General features: G+C 44.3%; 1 protein-coding gene across 4 annotated transcripts in view; it reads right to left on the bottom strand.

Moving 5' to 3' along the window:
* The window catches only part of WHRN (whirlin), a 114,977-nt gene that overhangs the window by 46,893 nt on the left and 47,900 nt on the right, over positions 1-20,184 (bottom strand). For all 4 annotated transcript variants that reach the window (XM_081896377.1, XM_081896378.1, XM_081896375.1 and 1 more), the window contains one exon: positions 13,194-13,319. In XM_081896377.1, the coding sequence (XP_081752503.1) occupies positions 13,194-13,319 (126 nt within the window). The remainder of the gene's footprint in view (positions 1-13,193; positions 13,320-20,184) is intronic.

Raw genomic sequence — 20,184 nt, 5'->3', positions numbered from 1 at the left:
CATGGAGAAGATGGAGAAATGCTATTGGGTGACAGAGAGAAAGCAGAACTGCTCAGCACCTACTTTGCCTCTGTCTTCATTCAAAAGAAAAGAAGTGCCCAATCTGGTGATAACTTAATAACTGATATAAGGAGGGAGCTGCAGGTCAAGATAGGAAAAGAGGTGGTAGCTCTTAGCTAGTTTAAATTCAGATCTCCAGGCTGGAGGCCAGTCTTCTGGACACTGATACTATGAAAAGTCCTTAAACAGATAATTAAACAGTCAGTTTGTGAGCACTCAAAAAAGGATGCTGTGATTACTAAGACTCAGCATGGGTTTCTCAAAAACAGGTTATGCCAGATGGATCTCATTTCTTTTTTTGAATGGAATTACAAGCATGGTGGATCAGGGGAATGCTGCGGACATAGTGTATCTTGAATTCAGTAATGCTTTTGACAAAGTCCCCCATGATATTCTTGTGGAGAAGTTAGTTAAATATGGGCTGGACCAGGTAACTGTTAGGAGAATTTGTAGCTGGTTGACTGAATGAACCCAAAGAGTGCTCCCTAATGGCTCATCAGATTTGCAGATGACACCAAACTGGGAGTGGTAGCCAATGCCACAGAAGACAGAATCAGGATTCAATATGACCTTAACAGATTGGGAAACTGGGCCCAAGTTAACACAATGAATTTCAGTAGGGACAAATGTCTAGTTCTACACTTAGGCAGGAAGACCCAGCTGCACAAATATCATGGGAAACACTTGGAACACCAGTAGTACATGTGAAAAGGATCTAGGAGTCTTAGTAGACCACAAGCTTAACAAGAGTCAATAGTGTGTTGTTGTTGTTTAGTCGTTTAGTCGTGTCCGACTCTTCGTGACCCCATGGACCAGAGCACGCCAGGCACTCCTGTCTTCCACTGCCTCCCGCAGTTTGGTCAGACTCATGTTTGTGGCTTCGAGAACACTGTCCAACCATCTCGTCCTCTGTCGTCCCCTTCTCCTTGTGCAATAGTGTGATGCAGCAGCAGCAATAAAAGCTGATGCTATTCTAGGCTGTATCAACAGAAGTCTAGTGTCAACCAAAGACAGTAATAGTCCCACTCTATTCTGCCTTGGGCAGACCACACTTGGAATACAGCGTCTAGTTCTGGGCACCACAATTTAAGAAGAATATTGACAGGCTGGAATGTGTGCAGAGGATGGTGACCAAGATGATCAAGGATCTGGGAACCAAGCCTTATGATGAATGGTTGAGGGAACTGGGTATGTTGAGTCTGAGGAAGAGGAGACGGAGAGGAGATATGATAGCCATCTTCAAATACCTTAAGGGCTGTCACATGGAAGATGGAGAAAGCTTGTTTCTTCCTGCTCAAGAGGGTAGGACCCAAATCAATGGATTCAAGTTACAAGAAAGAGATTCCGACTAAATATCAGGAAGAACTTTCTGACAGTAAGACCTGTTTGAAAGAGACTCCCACAAGAGGTGCTGGAAGTTCCTTCCTTGGAGGTTTTAAGGCAAACGTTGGATGACCATCTGTCAGGGATTCTTTAGCTCAGATTCCTTCATAGCAGGGGGTTGGACTAGACGACCCTTGGGTTTCCTTACAATTCTACGATTCTATGGTTCTATGACAGATTTTCCCATCCCAACTAGCTAGTAATTCTATTTATCAAGTTCTCCTCCTCCTCCAGTTTTCCCAATATGACATTGCTCGCTTCCAGCCTCTGTTTTGGGGCTCCACTAAATTCTGTGCACATTCCCATTCCTTCACTCATCATTTCTTATTTCATTCTTGGCTTATAAATAACATCCTTGCTATAAAAATGTCTCCATATTAGCCACAGGCTCCAGTATTAAAAGAAGAGTGGGGAAACGTACTGTGATATATCTTATTTAATGCTTTGATTTTTGAGCGGAACGATCTGTTACTTTAAATAACTCTGCTTTTAAGGATTAGATGCTTGGTGGGATTTTTATTTGTTTACAGTGTCCCACAATCCACTTGAAAAGATTAGATACTCCATACTTTTTTTATCTTCATTTCACCTCATCCGTCATGTTTTCCTTGATGTTCAACTTTAAAGGTCATCGGCAGATTCTTCTTAAGTTGTTATCAACCTGCCAAGCAGCTCAAAGAGGTGATTGAGTCTACAATACTATATTCATTTTCTTGGGGTCCATGTGTTAATTTAATGGGAATTTAATTTAATGGTACTTACTTTTGAGTATGCATGTACAGTGTCCCATGAAACTATGTGGGCATCTGCAGTTATTCATGAGAGGTAACCAGCCTTCAGAAACCAGTTGGGAACACAAGAGAACTCAATTAAAGCTAAGGTCCATCTACTCTCACAGTGGCCAACCAGATGCCTCTGAGAGCAGGACCTGAGTGTAAGAGCACTCTCCCCACCAGTGATTCTGAACCATTATTCAAAGGCATACTGCCTGGAACAGTAGATGGAGAACAGAGCTGTTCTAGCTGGTAGCCCTTGGCAGCCATGTCCTCCCTGAATTGTCTAATCCTCTCTTAAAAGTCATTTAAGTTGATGGCAATTATTCCTTCTTATGTGAGCAAATTCAGTCCAACGTCAGTCAGCGTATATCAGGGATAGCCAATGTGGCACCTTCCAGCTCCCATGGGTTAAGCTGCTGATCTGATCAACATCAATGCCAATGCACTAACTTTCACTGGATTCCAATCAAGGTTCAATTTTGTCCCCCAGCAAGCATGGTCAACGGTCAGGGATAAGCAGAGGTGTAGCCCAACAACATCTGAAGTGTGCAATGTTGTCTAGCCATGGTGTAAACAATGCTGGGCCAGATGAGCCAGTGCTTTGACTGGGTATAAGACAATTTGCTATGTTCCTTACTATACCTATTTCATATACTCCAAGCTTACAGCTGTAAGCTGTATGTACTCAAGTACAAGAAAGGACAGTCCAACTAAACATTAAAAGCTGCTTGACAGTGGAATGGACCACCTAGGAAGGTGGTAAGTTCTCCTTCTTTGGAAGTTTTTAAACAGAGGTTGGGTGACCATTTCCCAGGGATTCTTTAGCTAGGATTCCTGCATTGCTGCAGGGGGGAGTGGATGAGATGACCACTGGGGTTCCTTCTAACTCTACAGTTCTAGGATTCTAAGTACATATTAGGCTATTTGGATGATCAAGGGTGAAACACGTGGTTGGTTGGCTAGCTCTGGGCTGGAGGAAGCAGAAGGCATAACACATTTAGAAAAGGGTTTCACATACAAAGAGCTTGAGATAATACTGCCACAGGCATTTCTTCACAGGAAGAGCCTCTTCAGCATGGCTTTCATTTTTGCAATCTGTGGCCCAGTTGCCCAAAGTGATGAATGCATGAGAGAGAAGGGGAGGAGGAAGGGGAAGGAGAGAACTTCCAGTGCTTTGAGGCATGAAATAAAAACAGCATTGCTATTGGCAACCGCTAATGCACACCTTTGAAAGACCACTTCAGTTGATAGAAACAGTTCATGGCCACCAGATAATATGAATTTTATGACCGTATTTTGCAGGACTGATTCTCTGGATTGTAAAATGGTGTAATGCAGCCATAAGGCAGCCGTGAACACCAGGTGCTGAAAATCCCATCAGGGTTGGTTCCAAGGTCTGCCCCCACCCCCAGTATTGCAGGTTTCCACAGCAGTAGCTTCCTAGAGACAGGGAGAGACGGGGGTGGGGGCTTTCACTTGGGACAATGCCATTATCCAAGAGGCTGGGTTCTATAGCCTCTCTCTGTAAAGCTTGAAATAAAAAAGGACTGTTGTAAGCTTTTCCTTGTCTTTATACTTTCCTGGGCAACCAGCAGCCGCTGACAGAACCCTGACATCAGGTGGGAATTGAACAACTGCAATGTAATGCTGCCAACCCACAACCCAGACACTATCTCCAGGAAGATACCATGGTTGATGCTACAGGTTGGTGACCAAAGCGGTTTCTCTGCCAAAATGGGGTCTAAATCCTGTTAGGAAAAGAATTCAGAAAAATTGTCATTCAAGACTGCCAGCTCCAGATCACTTGGTCCAGAACATTGCCCAGGAAGGGAAAATGTGGCATCAATCTATACAAACTGGGCTATTATATGCAAATTTTGTGGAAATTAGTGTCCTATTGGGGGGTGATATCATAGCTGTCAACTTACAGATTTGAAAATAAGGGACCAGCAGCCTTGAAAATAAGGGACCAGCAGCCTTGAAAATAAGGGACCTGCAGCCTCACTTGTTCCAGGCACTCCAGTCTTCCTGTCCTCCTGCAGTCTGGTCAAACTCATGCTGGTAGCCTCGAGAACACTGTCCAACCAACTTTGTAACCAGAGGTTCAACTGAATAGAATCTGAATCACATGCACCACAAGGCCTATGCAGCCTCAACTTAAGATGACTCCCCGGCCTGGCTTTGCACTGCAAAGTTTGCAGCAGCACGTGCAACAAAATGGCGTCCAGCATTCAAAAAACCCCTCAGCTTGCATTAACTAGCCACACGCAAGGCATGCAAGCTCCACCCCCCAGTCGTTCTTAGACTCCTTATTGGGTGAGCAACACAGCCAAGCAACACAGTTGGAGCCTCCCTCCTCCCTGGCCGGCAGGAAGGGAGGGAAAGGAGCTGCTTCCTTTGAAATTTAAGGGACATCATTTAAGGGACATTTAAGGGACATCCATCAATAAGGGACATGGCACTGGAATAAGGGACTGTCCCTTCAAATAAGGGACACTTGACAGCTACGGGTGATATGTAATTAACCCCCATATTAGTAGGGCTGGATAACATAAGCAAAAAGGTTATTTAAGAGGAATAAACCAGATGAGGTGTAGGGTTGGAAGAAATGATTCAGCCTGCATTTTAAATGCGAATCTACCTAATTTGTGTTTCTAAAACAATATGAAACACAGCCACCCTTCAACGTTTGCAGTTCCCAAAATTTTGCAATTCTCCAGCCAAGTGAAATATACCAAAAAGCATCAACCGGGGCAAAGTGTGCATGAAAAAATGCACATTAGTGAAAAATAATACCATGCATTTTATTAAGGAATATATATATATATTAGGCAAAACTGCATGCAGATATTTGCATATTAGGATAAATCACTACTAAATCCAGTGCTTTTTTCCCTTTTAAAATGTTTAGGGGTACTCTCATTTTGGCTGCTCCACCTTGCCCCCTTCCTCCCCCCCCAACCCCCAGACGAGGGAGTCGAAGTGGCGGCAGCAGCGGTGCTGAGAGGACAAGAAGGCCCATGGCAGGTTCAGCTTGAGCGAGGAGGGGAGAGCACTTGCTGGCTGGCTCTAGCCCAGCAAGTGGAGGAGGAAGAGCAGCACCGTCACCCCCACTGCAGCCGCCCCAGACTCCCCTCCCAGGGCACCGGCATGGAGAATGACAGAGCTCTAGTCAGCACTGCTACTGCAGAGACAGCTGGCATGTCGGTCTGGCAGTCTGTCGCGGCAACACAAAATGTTTAAGGGTATGCATACCCCTACGTCCCCCCAGAAAAAAAGCACTGACTAAAAAATCACTGACTGATTTTCACGAGGACTTCTTAAAAAAAAAAGATAAATAAATTGCAATCTAATGTGGAAATGTGAAGAAGTGGGGAAAGGAGAAATGGAGAGAAATAAAAATTGACTGATTTGTCCATCCCTAATGACAACAGAAAAACATAAGAAGAAACTGGCTCCTGTTTGAGGTCAATGGCCCACCTCCTTCTCACACTGGCCAACCAACTGGCCTGTAGGAAAGCGGCAGGCAGATTTTTTTTAATTTAACTGTAACGACTTGGGTAGGATGGGTGGGAAGGGAATCAAGATTGGGACTGCTCTTGGCACCAAGCTTGATGATCCCTCCTACCCTCTGGCTTGTTTTTCCACTCCTGACTTGCTCTTTTGGAGGATGAGGCTGTTGACAGATACTGTCCACAATGTTCTACCTTCACTGTCAGATGAGGTATGCACCTGAATGCCAATTACTGGTTATCACAGGTGGGCAGACTGCTGTTGCTCTCCTGTCCAGCTTCCTAGAGGCATCTGGTAGGCCACTGTGAGAACAGGACGCTGGACTAGATGGGCCACTGACCCAAAATCCAGCACGGCTCTTTATAAAGTTTTTATGCTCTCTTTGGTCCTGCCTCCTGGATTTCCCCCACAGCTTTTGGCTCCTGGCTCACCACAGACTGCTACGTATGGCAAAACCATGACCAGATTGGACCCATTACATAAGGAAGACAGGGAGATAAGACACAGGAGCAGGCACAAAGACAAACACCGTGCTGCTGTTGCCTCTGCTTCTGAACATCTGATTACCAGTTTCCTAATGATGATGAAGTCCCAAGAGAAGGCTCCACAAATAATTACCCAAATCTCTCTCTTCCCTCTCACATACCATCAACATATTGACAGCTGGCACAGGCGATCAAAGGAATCTTTGAATTAAATGGGTAACGATCAGACATCTTAAGGGCCTCATCAAAGCAGCAAGCAATCCATTTTGGCGTACTTTGCCCTGCTTCTAAAACAAGGCAATTCCAGATAAGTATTTTTCACAGCAGCGGTAAAATGATGGTGGTCAGGAAAAAGGCAAGGGGAAATCCCATGAAAGAATTTTATTGCAATGCTGTCCGCCGCCCCCTGTGTCTCAAGTATTACATTGCTGGTGACAGCCACAAAGGAACTGCTTAAGGAGAAAGAAAGAAAGAAAGAAAGAAAGAAAGAAAGAAAGAAAGAAAGAAAGAAAGAAAGAAAGAAAGAAAGAAAGAGGGAGCCCCACCCCTGAGAAAACACTGAAGAATTTATCCACCCCTTAAAGCAAGCACCCCCAACCTTCAGCCCTCCAGATGTTTTGGACTACAATTCCCATCATCCCTGACCACTGGTCACGTTAACTAGGGATCATGGGAGTTGTAGTCCCAAAACATCTGGTGGGCTGCAGGTTGGGGATGCCTGCCTTAAAGAAGGCAATGAAATGCTTCCCCCCCCCTGCCCCAATTTCTTTCCCCACAAAGCGCATGGATTTTGTGATTCCCACAAGAGGTAGTGATGGCCATAAAGCTGGATGGGTTTAAAAGCAGATGTGATAAATATAAGGGAGGAGAAATCAATCAATGGCTGGTAGCTATTATGGTTGTGCTCTGCCTCCATTATTGGAAGGCAGCAATGCTTCTGAATATCAGTTGCTGGGAATTTCAGGTTGGGACTCCCCAGAGGCATTTGGCTGGCTACTGTGAGAAGTGGATGTTGAACTAGATGGCATTTGGCATGATCCAGCACAGGATCAGCACAGGATTTTAGAATCCTAGAATTGTAGTGTTGGCAGGTACCCCCAAGAGTCATCTCCCCCAACCCCCTGAAATGCTCTCCTCGTGCTTTTGGTGCAATTTTCCCACAGCTTAGTTCAAAACAAACAAGGCAGCTATGCAGTCTTGTTGGTCATGCACACACACACACACCTGGGATCATCATTAGATTTGGATTGCTGGGTGCCAGATCTGCACCAGATTATGACTCCATGCTCTGGAGTGACATTAACCAGTGTGCAATGTCATAAAATGCCTCGTGGTGATTAATAATGCACCATTGAGCCAGCCTGTGCGGTGCCACCTTGGTTTCTAATGATCTGCTCAGACCCTGTGATCCACTTTCATTCAGAAAGGGAACACCTCTGTGCAGCTGTTTCCATCATACTTCCCTAAGGCCCAAAGGCATGCAGGTCTGTCAGGAGGGAGGGGATATTTTAAGAGCTCAGTCTGCAGTTGCTTCTGGATTGTCACATTGTGGGAGGGATTCAGTTGCATACCAGCAAATTTAGATTTGCACAATTAAAGCGATCAGAGTGATCTTATGCTCTTTTGCAATGAACACACTTTTGAAAACTGGACCTTTTTCAGTAAGGAAAGTGACAGGGAAATTGACTAGAAAGTGTGAGATAGGGAGGGGGGCAGAAAACCAGTTCAATTTGCATTTAAAGGTGAACATACCCAATTTTGCTTCCTAAAAGATTATGCAAAACTAAACACAGCCATCCTTTGAATTTCACACCTCTCCACGTCTTGCAAAGTGGTTCTCTGGCAATGTAGTACGTACAAAAATTGATTTACTAGGATAAAGTGTGATACAAAAAATGCATCACATTTGCTTAGCTAGAACGTGTTCTTGAACTCTGACAATGTTTTTTGCTTGCCGGAATGGAGGATAGAGGTGTGTGAATGTGCGCATCTACTGTATAAAGGTAAAATTCACATCCATTGCTCTGTCCATCACAAGTATGTGGCCCCTTGAATGTTGCCCAGAAGGGAATATGGCTCATTGTACTAGAAGAATGTTGCTGTTGACCATCACAGACAAAATTAGGCCTTTGTTTGTGTGAAGTGATGGTGGATGCCAAGAATGCTGGCTACCACCCGAAGTGGCAGCTGAGGTCATGCTCTTGAACACGCCAGATATGCAGGAGTTTTCCAGCAGAGGAAATGAATGTGGAACATATTCCTGTATGGGCAAAACCCCAATACGTATCACAATGGAGGACAGCATAGAAGACATTCCAGAAGAAGCAGCTCCAATGCCCAAAGCAACCCATAATATTTGCCTAGCAAACAAAAACAGCACATCCTAAATATCCTGTAGGCAGAAAGTGGAAGTGTGAAAAGAAAAAGAAAAGCATATCACAGGAATTAGGCTGGGAGGATGGCCTCTAATTATCTCCTCCTTTTGGAAATGGAGATGAAAGGACAGATGGGGCGATAATGATACGTATTATGGTCAGCTGAAGTTATAAAATAGCTTGTTCACAGAAGGTTGTATTTGCACCAAGCCTGCAGTTATTGTTTTATGACTCTTGCCTGAGCATTATGGTGCCTGCATCTAATAGTTTGGCATTTTATGACAAAGCAAAGGGGGGGGGGAAACCAGAGATCTGAGTGAATTGGGAAGAAAATAAGCAATTTCCTCCCAGGCAGCTGAAGGAGTATGGAGGTCAGATAGCTGTTGCAAGGGGGGAAAAACCCGGAAAATCATTGGTAAAAAGGATATCTCCCCACCCACTTCAACCTAGGTTCCCTACTTTTTCTCCTAATAATCAAATTTGGAATTATGATAAATGGAGCACAGGATACAGCTTCCTGTTTCCGGTACGCCAGGAATGGGGTCACTCCTAACACTGTGGGAGAGAGACAGATGGAGATAATCAGATAATGATGGGGGGATTTCATTATCTGCATTCCTCTTTGGTTGGAAGAGGAACCAGGCTCTCATCTGCAGTTTGCCTAGCAGGTTTCCTTCCTATGGAAATATACAGATGGGAGCAGATATACCCCTGCTTTAAGTCATTTACATACTATTTACTACAAAGCTCGTGACGAAATGTCTGATTGCCAGAATGACCTCTGAGCATTGAACCACTGGTATATCACAAGTGGACTCTTTATTATTGCTTTTGAAATTGTTTAAGATAAAACCTATTTTGGAAAGAAACTACCTTTTATGGACGTTTATTGTTTGTTTACAGATAGTTGCCTTTGGTGATACTATCTCGTATCAATCGCCTTTAAGTTCAAACTGAATCAAATTTCTCCCTCATCCCTGCAAAGTGAGCTTGTTTGAATTTAAGGAAGAAACATTGCAGTGATGCAACATTGGGAAGAAAGTACGGGCGAACAAATGCCCCCATTACCATTCCTTCTATTTTTGATGCTCAAGTGGTAGTTGCCATTGCATACATAACCAAAACAGTTGCACCCATCCAAAAGAAAATGGTGTCAACAGACTTGAGGGAAACTCCTGAGGGTTTGCAAAAGTAGCACAAAAACTGGAGCAACTCAGTCAGATGGATGTGGTACAAGTAATGATGAAGAAGAAGAAAAGGAAGAAGAGCCTGGTAATGTTGTAATGTTGTAACCTATTCTGGGATCATGTGGTGGTGTGGCTGTGTGTCTAAAAAATACAATTATAAATGAATGCAGCACAATGAGGAGTAAGAATGCTTAGTTGCTATGGAATGCTGATGGGGTGAGAGTTGGGAAGGATTAAAAAACATGTTGAAGGAGCAGTGGAATAGAGAATCCTAGAAAACATACCCTCCAACATTTCTCCAATAAAAATAGGGATGTCCCATTCCATAATGATAATTTTATTATTTATGCCCTACATATCTTACCCCACTCTGGGAAGCTTCCAACATATATAAAAACATAAACATTAAACATTAAAAAACCTTCCCTATACAGGATTGCCTTTAGACGGCTCAGGGGTTGGCTAACTCTATACCCTTCAACATTTCTCCAATGAAAATAGGGATATCCTAAGGAAAAGCGAGACTTTCCGGGATCAAATCAGAAACCTGGACAGCTTCTCTAAAGCAGGGATGTCCCTGGAAAATAGGGACACTTGGAGGGTCTGAGAAAAGGGCATGGCTGGCTGGACCACCAAACAGAAGCACTTCACATAGTAGTGTTTTGTTACAGGACACCTTATTACATTCCATTATTCTTGGAAGAGAAATAACTCAGTGGTAAAGAATCTACTTTGCATGTAAAAGATTCCACGTTCAATCACTGACATCTCCAGGGAAGACTACTGGGAGAAAAAGCCATGTCTAAAACTCCGGTGAGTCACTGCCAGGAACTGTAGAAAGTACTGAGTTAGACTGATCAATGATCTGACTTAATACAAGGCAACCTCTAATGTTAGTACTGTACATGGATAGTATTCCATGACTTGTCTGAATTTGGAGGTCAGTGGTACAGAATCTGCTTTACATACAGAGGATCCTAAATTCAATTCCTGGCATTTCCAAGTAGTGTTGTGAAAGACTCCCTTTCTTAACACGCACCCCCCAAGAGCTGCTGCCAGTCAGTCAGTGCTTTATAAATAGGCATATGCTCACATGCACATGAGTTAAACACTGCACGGAGAGAAGCTGCATCGGAAGACACCCAAGATTTCATTTTTTGTAAAGGTAAAGGGACCCCTGACCGTTAGGTCCAGTCGTGGCCGACTCTGGGGTTGTGGCGCTCATCTCGCTCTATAGGCCAAGGGAGCCGGCGTACAGCTTCCTGGTCATGTGGCCAGCATGACTAAGCTGCTTCTGGCGAACCAGAGCAGTGCACGGAAACGCCGTTTACCTTCCTGCCGGAGCAGTACCTATTTATCTACTTGCATTTTGATGTGCTTTTGAGCTGCTAGGTTGGCAGGAGCAGGGACCGAGCAATGGGAGCTCACCCTGTCACGGTAATTCGAACCGCCGACCTTCTGATCGGCAAGCCCTAGGCTCTGTGGTTTAACCCACAGTGCCAATAATACAAACAGAGGGGAAAGACACTGATGGACTCTGAAACAATCAAAAACTGTGGCCAAGTGGACAATGCAGTGTTTCTTGCAAAATGCTACCCATGATAAAGAAAACATATTCACACAATGCCCCGATGCTAAACTACAAAAATGTACACAAAAACATATTTAAAATGCACTGATGCGGCCATCAATGTTTATGCATGATACCTTGCCAAACGGATTAGTGCAGGAGGCTTGGTTTGTTTCCATGCCACTGCAAAACACACCTGCCAGCTGCTTATGAATATGCAGCAGCCAATCCCTGCAGCAGGACTGTTGGGCTAGATTTATGCTTTACTGATTGATTTATAGTGTGTATATATTGCTCCTATTTCTCGAAAGAGACTCCATAAGACTAACAAACAGTAATAGAAAGAAAAGAAAGCAAACACAGTTCTTTAACTCTCCCAGTGCATTCAGATACATTTAACAATATCCTACCTGTTTAACAAATCCCAGCAGCTCAAAAGTACTATAACACTGAGCCAACTAAAGGCCTTTTTATAGAGCCAAGTCTTCACTGGCCACAAGAAGCAATACACTGATGGGGTGTGATGGTCCACGAGACAAAAGGTTGTATGCCAATTGACAGCAGCCTCACCTCCCTAGGTTGAAGGATTTGGAGCAAAGATCTGGATGATAACTGGAGCATGTGGAGAGGAATGCACCAAAGGACGTACAAAGCTCCCAAGCCTTTGAGGACTTTAAAGGTTAAGGTAAAGGTAAAATGTAAGGTAAAGGACCCCTGGACGGTTAAGTCCAATCTAACTTGACTATGGACTGTGGCTTTCATCTCCACTTTCAGGCCGAGGGAGCCAGTGTTTGTCCACAGACAGCTTTCCAGGTCATGTGCCCAGCATGACTAAACTGATTCTGGCATAATGGGACACAGTGATGAGTACCAGAGAGCATGGAAATGCCGTTTACCTTCCCACCGCAGCGGAACCTATTTATGTACTTGTGCTGTAAGCTTTTGAACTGCTAGGTTGGTAGGAGCTGGGACAGAGCAATGTGAGCTCACTCCAGGGACGCGGACTTATAAAAAATATTGGGGGGGGCCGGGAAAGCTCATGAATAATAAATAAGCTCATGAATATGCAAATAAAGTGGCGCCGCCTCCTCGTGAGCAAATAGGGGAGAGCGTGCTGCGCCTATTAATCAGCTCCAAAGGAAATTGGGTAGAGCTTTTGCTCGGGAGGGAGGGCAGGAGGCATGCAGCCCGCCCCTCCCTGTGCATTTTGGGCTGGGGGAGGGGCGGCGATGGCGCTCTGCTGGAGGGGCGCCGGAGATTATTGGGGGGGCAGAGCCCCCCCAAACGAATTTTTGAGGGGGCTCGGGCCCCCTCAAGCCCCATGGAGTCGGCGCCTATGGCTCACTCTGTTGCACTGACTTGAACTGCCAACCTTCTGATCAGCAAGCGCAAGAGGCTTAGTGGCTTAGACCACAGCAGCACCCACTCCCTGTTTTTTTACCTAAAGGTTAAGGCCAACATCCTGAATTGACTTGAACTGATCAGTGGGTCTCAGACTGATTTCCCACTGCAAAAGTGTTGCAGAATCTTTCTGCCTACTAAAATAATACTAGTTCCTGGAATCTATGAACTGTTTTGCTGCCCAGTATTTCAAGAGAAGAGTTTGCTACTTAAAGAAGTGGGGGAGGGAAATACTCCTTTGGTTTATAGATGTCAGATAAATGGCCTATAATGATGTCATGAATACATGAAGCTGCCCTGATAGAAGACATTTTGTCTATCTAGCTCAGTATTGACTGCACTGGCACTGACTCTTCAGAGTTGTGGGCCATTAGCTCAGGGCCAGTGGTTTGGTTTCCCATTCTTGCACCATGAGATATGCACTTTTAACCAGCTGCACTCACCTTCAAGCCAGTGCTTTCTGCTTCAGAGCCCTTGTCCACACCTGTGATGTAAATCCCAAGAGCATATTCGGCTCCTCCTCGGATCATGAGGCCAAGTGATCGCCCTTCATTCAGGACCAGATTCACCTGTGCCAAGGAAATAATGATGAGTTTTGGAGCTCTATAGGGACACACAGAAGGTTGTGTCCAACAACTACTATGAGCAGATACATTGGATTTAATAAAGATAACTAGCTTAAGTCCACTCATTTCAGTTGGTCTACTCTGAGTAGAACTTAATTGGCTACAACCCATAGTTGTTGATATGCATGTGACCTGGACCCAGCTCTCTATTTTATTCAGTACCCAGGGTTTTGTATAATATCTTGTTTGGGCAAACAAGAATAAGAGATGGCTGTGACTACAGGGTTGCGAAGGTGGGGACTCAGAACTAACAGAACACCATGTCTATTCAGAAGTCAAACTGAATTTGATGGGGCTTACTGTTAAGTACATGGGGTTAGGATTCTATCCAATTTTAGTCCTACTCAGAGTAGACCCATTGAAATTGATGCCCTTACTAACTTAGGTTCATTAATTTCAGTAGCTCAAGTTTGAATAGGACTTAGTTGGATGCAACCAGTGCTTTTTTCTGGGGGGACGCAAGGATAAGCATACCCCTAAACATTTTGTGAATCTTTGTACTTTTGTTCATTTACTGTATTTATTTTTCCCAATTTGAACTATAAAATGGTGATTTTCTTGAGTCAAAATGAGAGTACACCTAAACATTTTTATTTTTAAAAAGAAAAAAGCACTGGATGCAACCCAATGTTATTTAAATACTTAAGAGTGGATTCTACTAAATTTTATTGAAAGCCTATCAGCTGATATTAATGTACATGAGTAAGTGAGGTCCATTAATTTATATAAGTCTACTCCGAGTGCAGCTTAGTTGAATACCAGCCTAATACCCTGCTTTGCAGTCCCATGATTCCTTGTTTCATATATGGCCACCCAGTCACTTTGAGCTTTGGAACTTGCACTGTTGTAAGTGCCACATGATACTCATTCCACATCAATCTTTTAATGCGGCACCACCCATGCTTTGGTGCTCCCTGCCTATGGATATCAGGCAGGCATCTTTACGGCAATCTTTTTAGTGCCTTAAAGTTTGAAAGAAAGAGAAATGAAAATTGACAGATTTGCCCATCCCTAAAGGAGAACCAGGTAAATCACTGCTTATTGGATTTACTCCGTTTTAGGGTCTCTAGCCCTTCTTGTTGTGTAACTCTTGAAACCTTCTCCCTCCAGCCCCCTAATAAAGGTCCACACTTTGATGTGAGCCACAAACTGACCAAGTCTTCCCCTCCTACCCGTACTGCCTTGCACGTAGAAAATTGAGACAGCGGAAAGAACCACACAGGTGACCCTCAACAGTCCCTGATGGAATAAGCAACAAAGGTTGGCAGCATTAAAGGATCCTGAAGCTGCAAGGCAAAGCGGAAGGGACAATGGGAATCAAAGTGCTGGACGTCTGAATGTCACAGGCTGTCACTGGGTAAAACTGATCCAACAGGAAGAGGAAGGCAGCTGAGCAGAGAAAGAGAAAGAGATTAATTATACAGGAAGTATCTCATCTTCCTTATATGAATGACCATCCTCCTTACAGATTTTCCATAGGCATCTGGTTGGCTGCTATGAGAACAGGGTGCTGGATTACATGATCCCTTGGCCTCATCTAGGAGCCAGGATCTTCTCACAACTTTAGCAATGAAGAAAGATGGTTGCTTTCACATCCTGCCTTTGGGTTTGCTGAAGGCATCTGTTTGGCCGCTGTGGGAAAGAGGATGCAGGACAACATAGACCTTTGGCCTGATCCAGCAGGGCCCTTTCTGATGTAATTAGGGTGTATTGCTATGTTATATGTGATATGGATCCTTGTGCTTTGGAAGGGAGACTAATGATTGCTCCTTTCCCTCTCTCCAGATGGTTCATAAACTTTTTATATACATAACATTTTTTTATTGGTTTTACTAAATTTTATACACTTTAACTTTATCCATTTCAAACATTAAAATAAAAGGTTCTGCTGAACCTTCGGACCTCCTTCCCTCCCTCCATGGGTTCCATATTCAAGATAAAATTTTCTGCGTCTTTTTCCTTCATCCATCTGTCACCATACTTAATTCCACATTGCAAGTGTCATTATATCCTTGCCTATGATTTTAACTGTTTGCAATGGTTGTTTAAGTAAATTAAAAATTTACTCTAGTCTTTTAAGAATACTTGTTCTTCCTGGTTTCTGACCTTCCCCGTCAGCTTCACCATCCCTGCACACTCCATCAGTTTAGTCTGCCATTCTTCTTTTGTTGAAAGTTCTCCTTCCTTCCATCTCTGGGCTAGATGGTTCATAAACTTTTGTTGTGTGCACCTCCTTTTTGTAAAGTAAAAACATCAGAGGAGCCTGCTAGATCAGGCCAATGGCCCATCTATTCCAGCACCCTGTTCTCAAACTCGCCATCCAGATTCCTGTGGCAAACCAGCAAGCAGGATTTGAGCACAACAGCACGCTCCCCTCCTGAGGTTTCCAGTAACTAGTATTCAGAGCATAGTCATCACGGCTAGTAGCCTTGTCCTCCATAAATGTGTACAATCTTCAATAAAGCTTTCAGAGTTGGTGGCCACCATGGCCTCCTGTGTTAAAAAGTGCTGCATGAAGAAATTCTTTCTTTCTTTTATCAGTCCTGTTTCTTATATCTGTCCTATCCCATCCCTACATTTACCTGGTTGCATCAGAGCTCTGAGAGCAAGGAATTAAACTTTAGTTATCTCTAGAGTGTGATTAATGCAACAAAGTCCTCTACTTACAGTATGAATATGAATATGCTCTGCCTCAAGCATGCAGGGACTGTAAGTCCTGGTTGGAACGGAAAATGCTTTTAATTGCATTTTCAGTCAAACTAATATACCTAAGGCTCTCAGGAGAAAACCCCAAGCAGATCTGATTTCTATTAGAATTCAGGCGAAGTACGGCTTCAGCATACAGAAACGTTTTCCCCCCTTTAAATAATACTGCACAGCATATGCCTTATTGACAAAACGCTGCTGTAGGCTGTGAGCTCTCCGAGGAATCAGATAACTAAAGGAGTGAATTTATTTCTCTTTAGACTTGGGAGCAATTATCTTGGTAAAAATAGATGGAAGAATTATGAAGTCTTTCCAGGAGGCTTGTGATCGCAGAGGCAGACACCTCTTTATTGCAAAGTTGGAGACAGGAGTGCATTAATCCCATATTAATTATAGAGTTTAGCAGCCAGTATGTAATAGAGCAGAAGTAAAGACATGGGTATGTTTGATAAAAGAGGTAATCATTTGTTTTTGAAAATGCTACTGCTATGATATTTGTGGAACTGTATGCAATGATAACATTCAAGGAAAAGGATTTAATGCTTATTTGGTTGTGATAGTGGCTTAGAAGAATAGACAGGAGGGATACAGATTACATGGAGCTGTCATCACATGTAACGAATTATCAGGAGCTTGGAACCATGGGCAGTGGGCATTATTGCATTTTAATCTTGCCCTTTTCCCAAACAGTTCAAGCTGGTGTACACCAGTGGACCTGATCCTTAATTCCCCCTACCATGGTTCTCTTCACTGTATTTCATCCTCACATCAATGCATTTGGGTATGTTAGGCTGAGAGAGAGAGAGACAGAGACAGAGACAGAGAGAGAGAGAGAGAGAGAGAGAGAGAGAGAGAGAGAGAGAGAAGGTGGCCTAGGGTAACCCAAGGAACTTCATGGTTTGCCCAGTACCACTCCAGCTACTTCATGACAGAGGCTCCACTAGTATGCACCTGTAGCAGTTGACAACTGGCATGACCATAGGAAGCCTGCTAAGAGCAGAACTGAACCCAGATCTCCTTGTAGTACAAGCATTGTCTCTAGAATTATGTACCTGTGGTTGGCAGGAAATGGGCAGGCAAACAAAAGGCAAATATACAGGCAATCTAGCAGTGGACACTCACACCTGGACCTTCTTGCTCTAAGCAATACATCCCACTTACTCTACCAGCAAGTACAGCACTGAGTTTGACACTTTTAGATTATGGGCTTAAGAGGGGTTCTCTTATTTAGATGGCAAGGTATGTCCCTTCACTTACTTCAAAATGTGGCGTGTTTGCCCTCCCCTTCTCCTCATTCTGCAGACTAGGGCCCTGGGCTTCTGCTACCAAAGTCCTGCCCTGATAGCACAACGGAGTACACATCAGTGGCATTCAGGAAAGTGCATGCATATTTAGCCTGGTAGTCCAGAAGTGTAGGGTAGGGCTGGAGAGCCTCAGGCCTGGGGCCCAGAGATGACCTGACAGACCTTTCTGCCTGGCCCTCACAACTCTCCCCTGGCTACAAGTCCTTTCCCAGACCACATTCCCCACTGGCTTTGCTTTGGGCCTTCCCTGCTGCCTCTTGCTTGGCTAGAGGGTTTTTACAGAAATGTGTGTGTGTGTGTGTGTGTGTGTATGTAGAAACTAGCCCACTGTACAAAGGTTAAATGTGTATTCTGCTTATGTGCTTTCCACAGACATCTGTTCGTACATTGTGAAAACAGGAAGCTGAACTAGATGAGCCATCAGCTTGATCCATCAGGGTTCTTGTAATGTGCTTATGGACATCCATTGCTTTGCCCACTTTTGGCTCTGGCCCTGAGGGACACACCATCCTTATGTGTCCCTCAGAAGATTGTCAAGAAGGGCATGGAGGCCTTGGGCTGAGAATGATTCTGCACCCCTAGCCCATGGGATAGTTGTATCCTTCAGTGATCAGCAGCTGAAAATCAGGGAGTACAGCTGATTTCAGAGGACTGGAATTTATGGCCAGCAGTGGCAAAGGATTGGATTTAAGAACATCAGAAGCAGGGTCAGCCCAAGACATTTTGGCACCTGAGGCAAAACACAAAATTGTTCCTCCCTCCTCACCAGGGAAGGGGTGAGTAAAGCTATGCACCAGGAATAAGTGGGGAATAAAGATCTACACTGAGATCTGCTTTTTTCTGAGGAAGTCACCTCACTTTGCCTCATGGGTGGGCTGGCCCTAGACAAAAGAGACTTGCTGGATCAGCATCCTGTTCTGAACGAGATGCCCATGGGAAGCCCACAAGCACAAATACACTCCCTTTTCCTGCACTTTCCTGCAGATGGTATTCAGGAGCATTGCTGTCTTCTGAGAACACATGGAACCCAAGGTCAGGAAGATTACCATACAGATACAATATTATCACTAGCTTCATATTCCTGCAGTTCTTTACCTGATTAACAGCTGTGTTGATGTAGTGGGGCAGGTAGCTAGCACCTGAACCACATACCCCAGATTCAAGCCCCTGTAGCATAGAAGGTAAAGAATTGCATGTGCCTAGCAGAACTAGATAGTGATTGGTGATGGGGTGCAGGTGTGGATGTTAATACATCCACTCTCATTCGCTGGATCATCACCTTGTCATGGTGAGTAGGCTTGCATGTTCCTATGACCCTTGTGAGTGAAGCCATCGGGAGTCTCACATTCCCAGCAGGGTCACCCAAGACAGAAGTTCAACGAGGAGGAGCTAGACAAAAAAATGATCCAAGGAGTCCTCAATGGCAGAGCAGGCGGATGATAACAAGCGGTATGTTACAATGGCTGTGAAGGTGGATGAAGGCTGCAGCAGATATGAATCTACAGGTCGTTGTGGTACTCACGCCATCAGAATAGAGCCTTATTGCGAAGACTGAGCGTTGGTTAGTGTGCACTGATCTACACACATAAAAAAAATTAACACATAGGCATCTTCTAAAAACCCATCCCAAAACCAAAACCAAAAAAATCCCATGGCGATCGGCAAATGGTAACAGGGGCAGGACCATGAAAATCTGGAATCCCCTAGTCATGAACCAGCACATGGGTGGTGGATACAGATTCAGTTGCTCTAACTCAAGGGATGAGGCAGTTGAGCAGCTCGGCAACTGTATCCATGACTGAGCAGCCCTACTTAGGATCCACTCTGCTCATCACCAAAAGGAGGATGGGCTAGACCCCACTGTGGAAGGACGTGTGGATCCAGAATTGGCCTCCACAGTCACTTACGGATTCACTGTTAAGACCGTGTTCATGGAAGACAGTCTTACTTAGCTATGAGTGATCGCCAAAGAAGAAAGAAGAATACATCCCATGATTCCTTTGTGCTTTCAGCTCACCAATGGATGATCTACCTTCATCCACCTGATGTCAATGCTGCAAAGCAGCATCAGCTTTGGGGAAGGGCTGTGGTTGCAGCTTTACATGCAGAAGGTCCCAGGTACAATCCCCAACATCTCCAGGTATGGCTGGGAATGCCCGCTGCCTGAAACCCTGGAGAGTCACTGCCAGTTAGTGTAGACAATACTGAAGTAGGTGGATGAATAGTCTGAGTTGGTATATGACAGCTTCCTACATTAGTAAGATCTGATCTGATCACCTAAACAATGCTGTGAAACTAGGCAACTGATGCCACAGAGAGAAAGAATGGAGGGAACTGTTAGGAACATTCCTCTCACTCTGACCTTGAATTGTACCACTGATGTAGTCAGCTCTAAACATGCATACACCAGAAGTGTGCAAAAGGACTCCTAAGAATCCTGAATAACAAACTGAGGCAGGGTGCCTTGGAGGGATTTTAGACTTTTACAAGGCAAGGCAGGCTCTGTATCAAGGTGGGCACCAGTCTAAAAGCTTTGTGAAATTTGGCAATCCAGACATTTAAAAAGAAGCTGCAGACAAGTGTGACTGAAAAATGAAACAATGACTCTGAGCTTTATTGTGGGGGAGGTGAAAAAGGAACAACCTTGCAAAGCCAAAAACTTACATCTTTAGCTTACACATTTGGATCAAGAGCAAGGAGAGAGACCTTCTTTTTGACTGACAGGTCTAGGCTGCAAATGGAGGAAATTGCCAGTTCTCCCCAATCCAAGTGGCTTGGGGAAAAGAGCAAGTCTGCAA

Source organism: Podarcis melisellensis, assembly GCF_964234715.1.
Source record: "Podarcis melisellensis genome assembly, chromosome: Z".
In the NCBI taxonomy this organism is placed as follows: domain Eukaryota; kingdom Metazoa; phylum Chordata; class Lepidosauria; order Squamata; family Lacertidae; genus Podarcis; species Podarcis melisellensis.
Note: the sequence above shows the minus strand (reverse complement) of the source record. Positions and strands in the feature narration are given on the sequence as shown.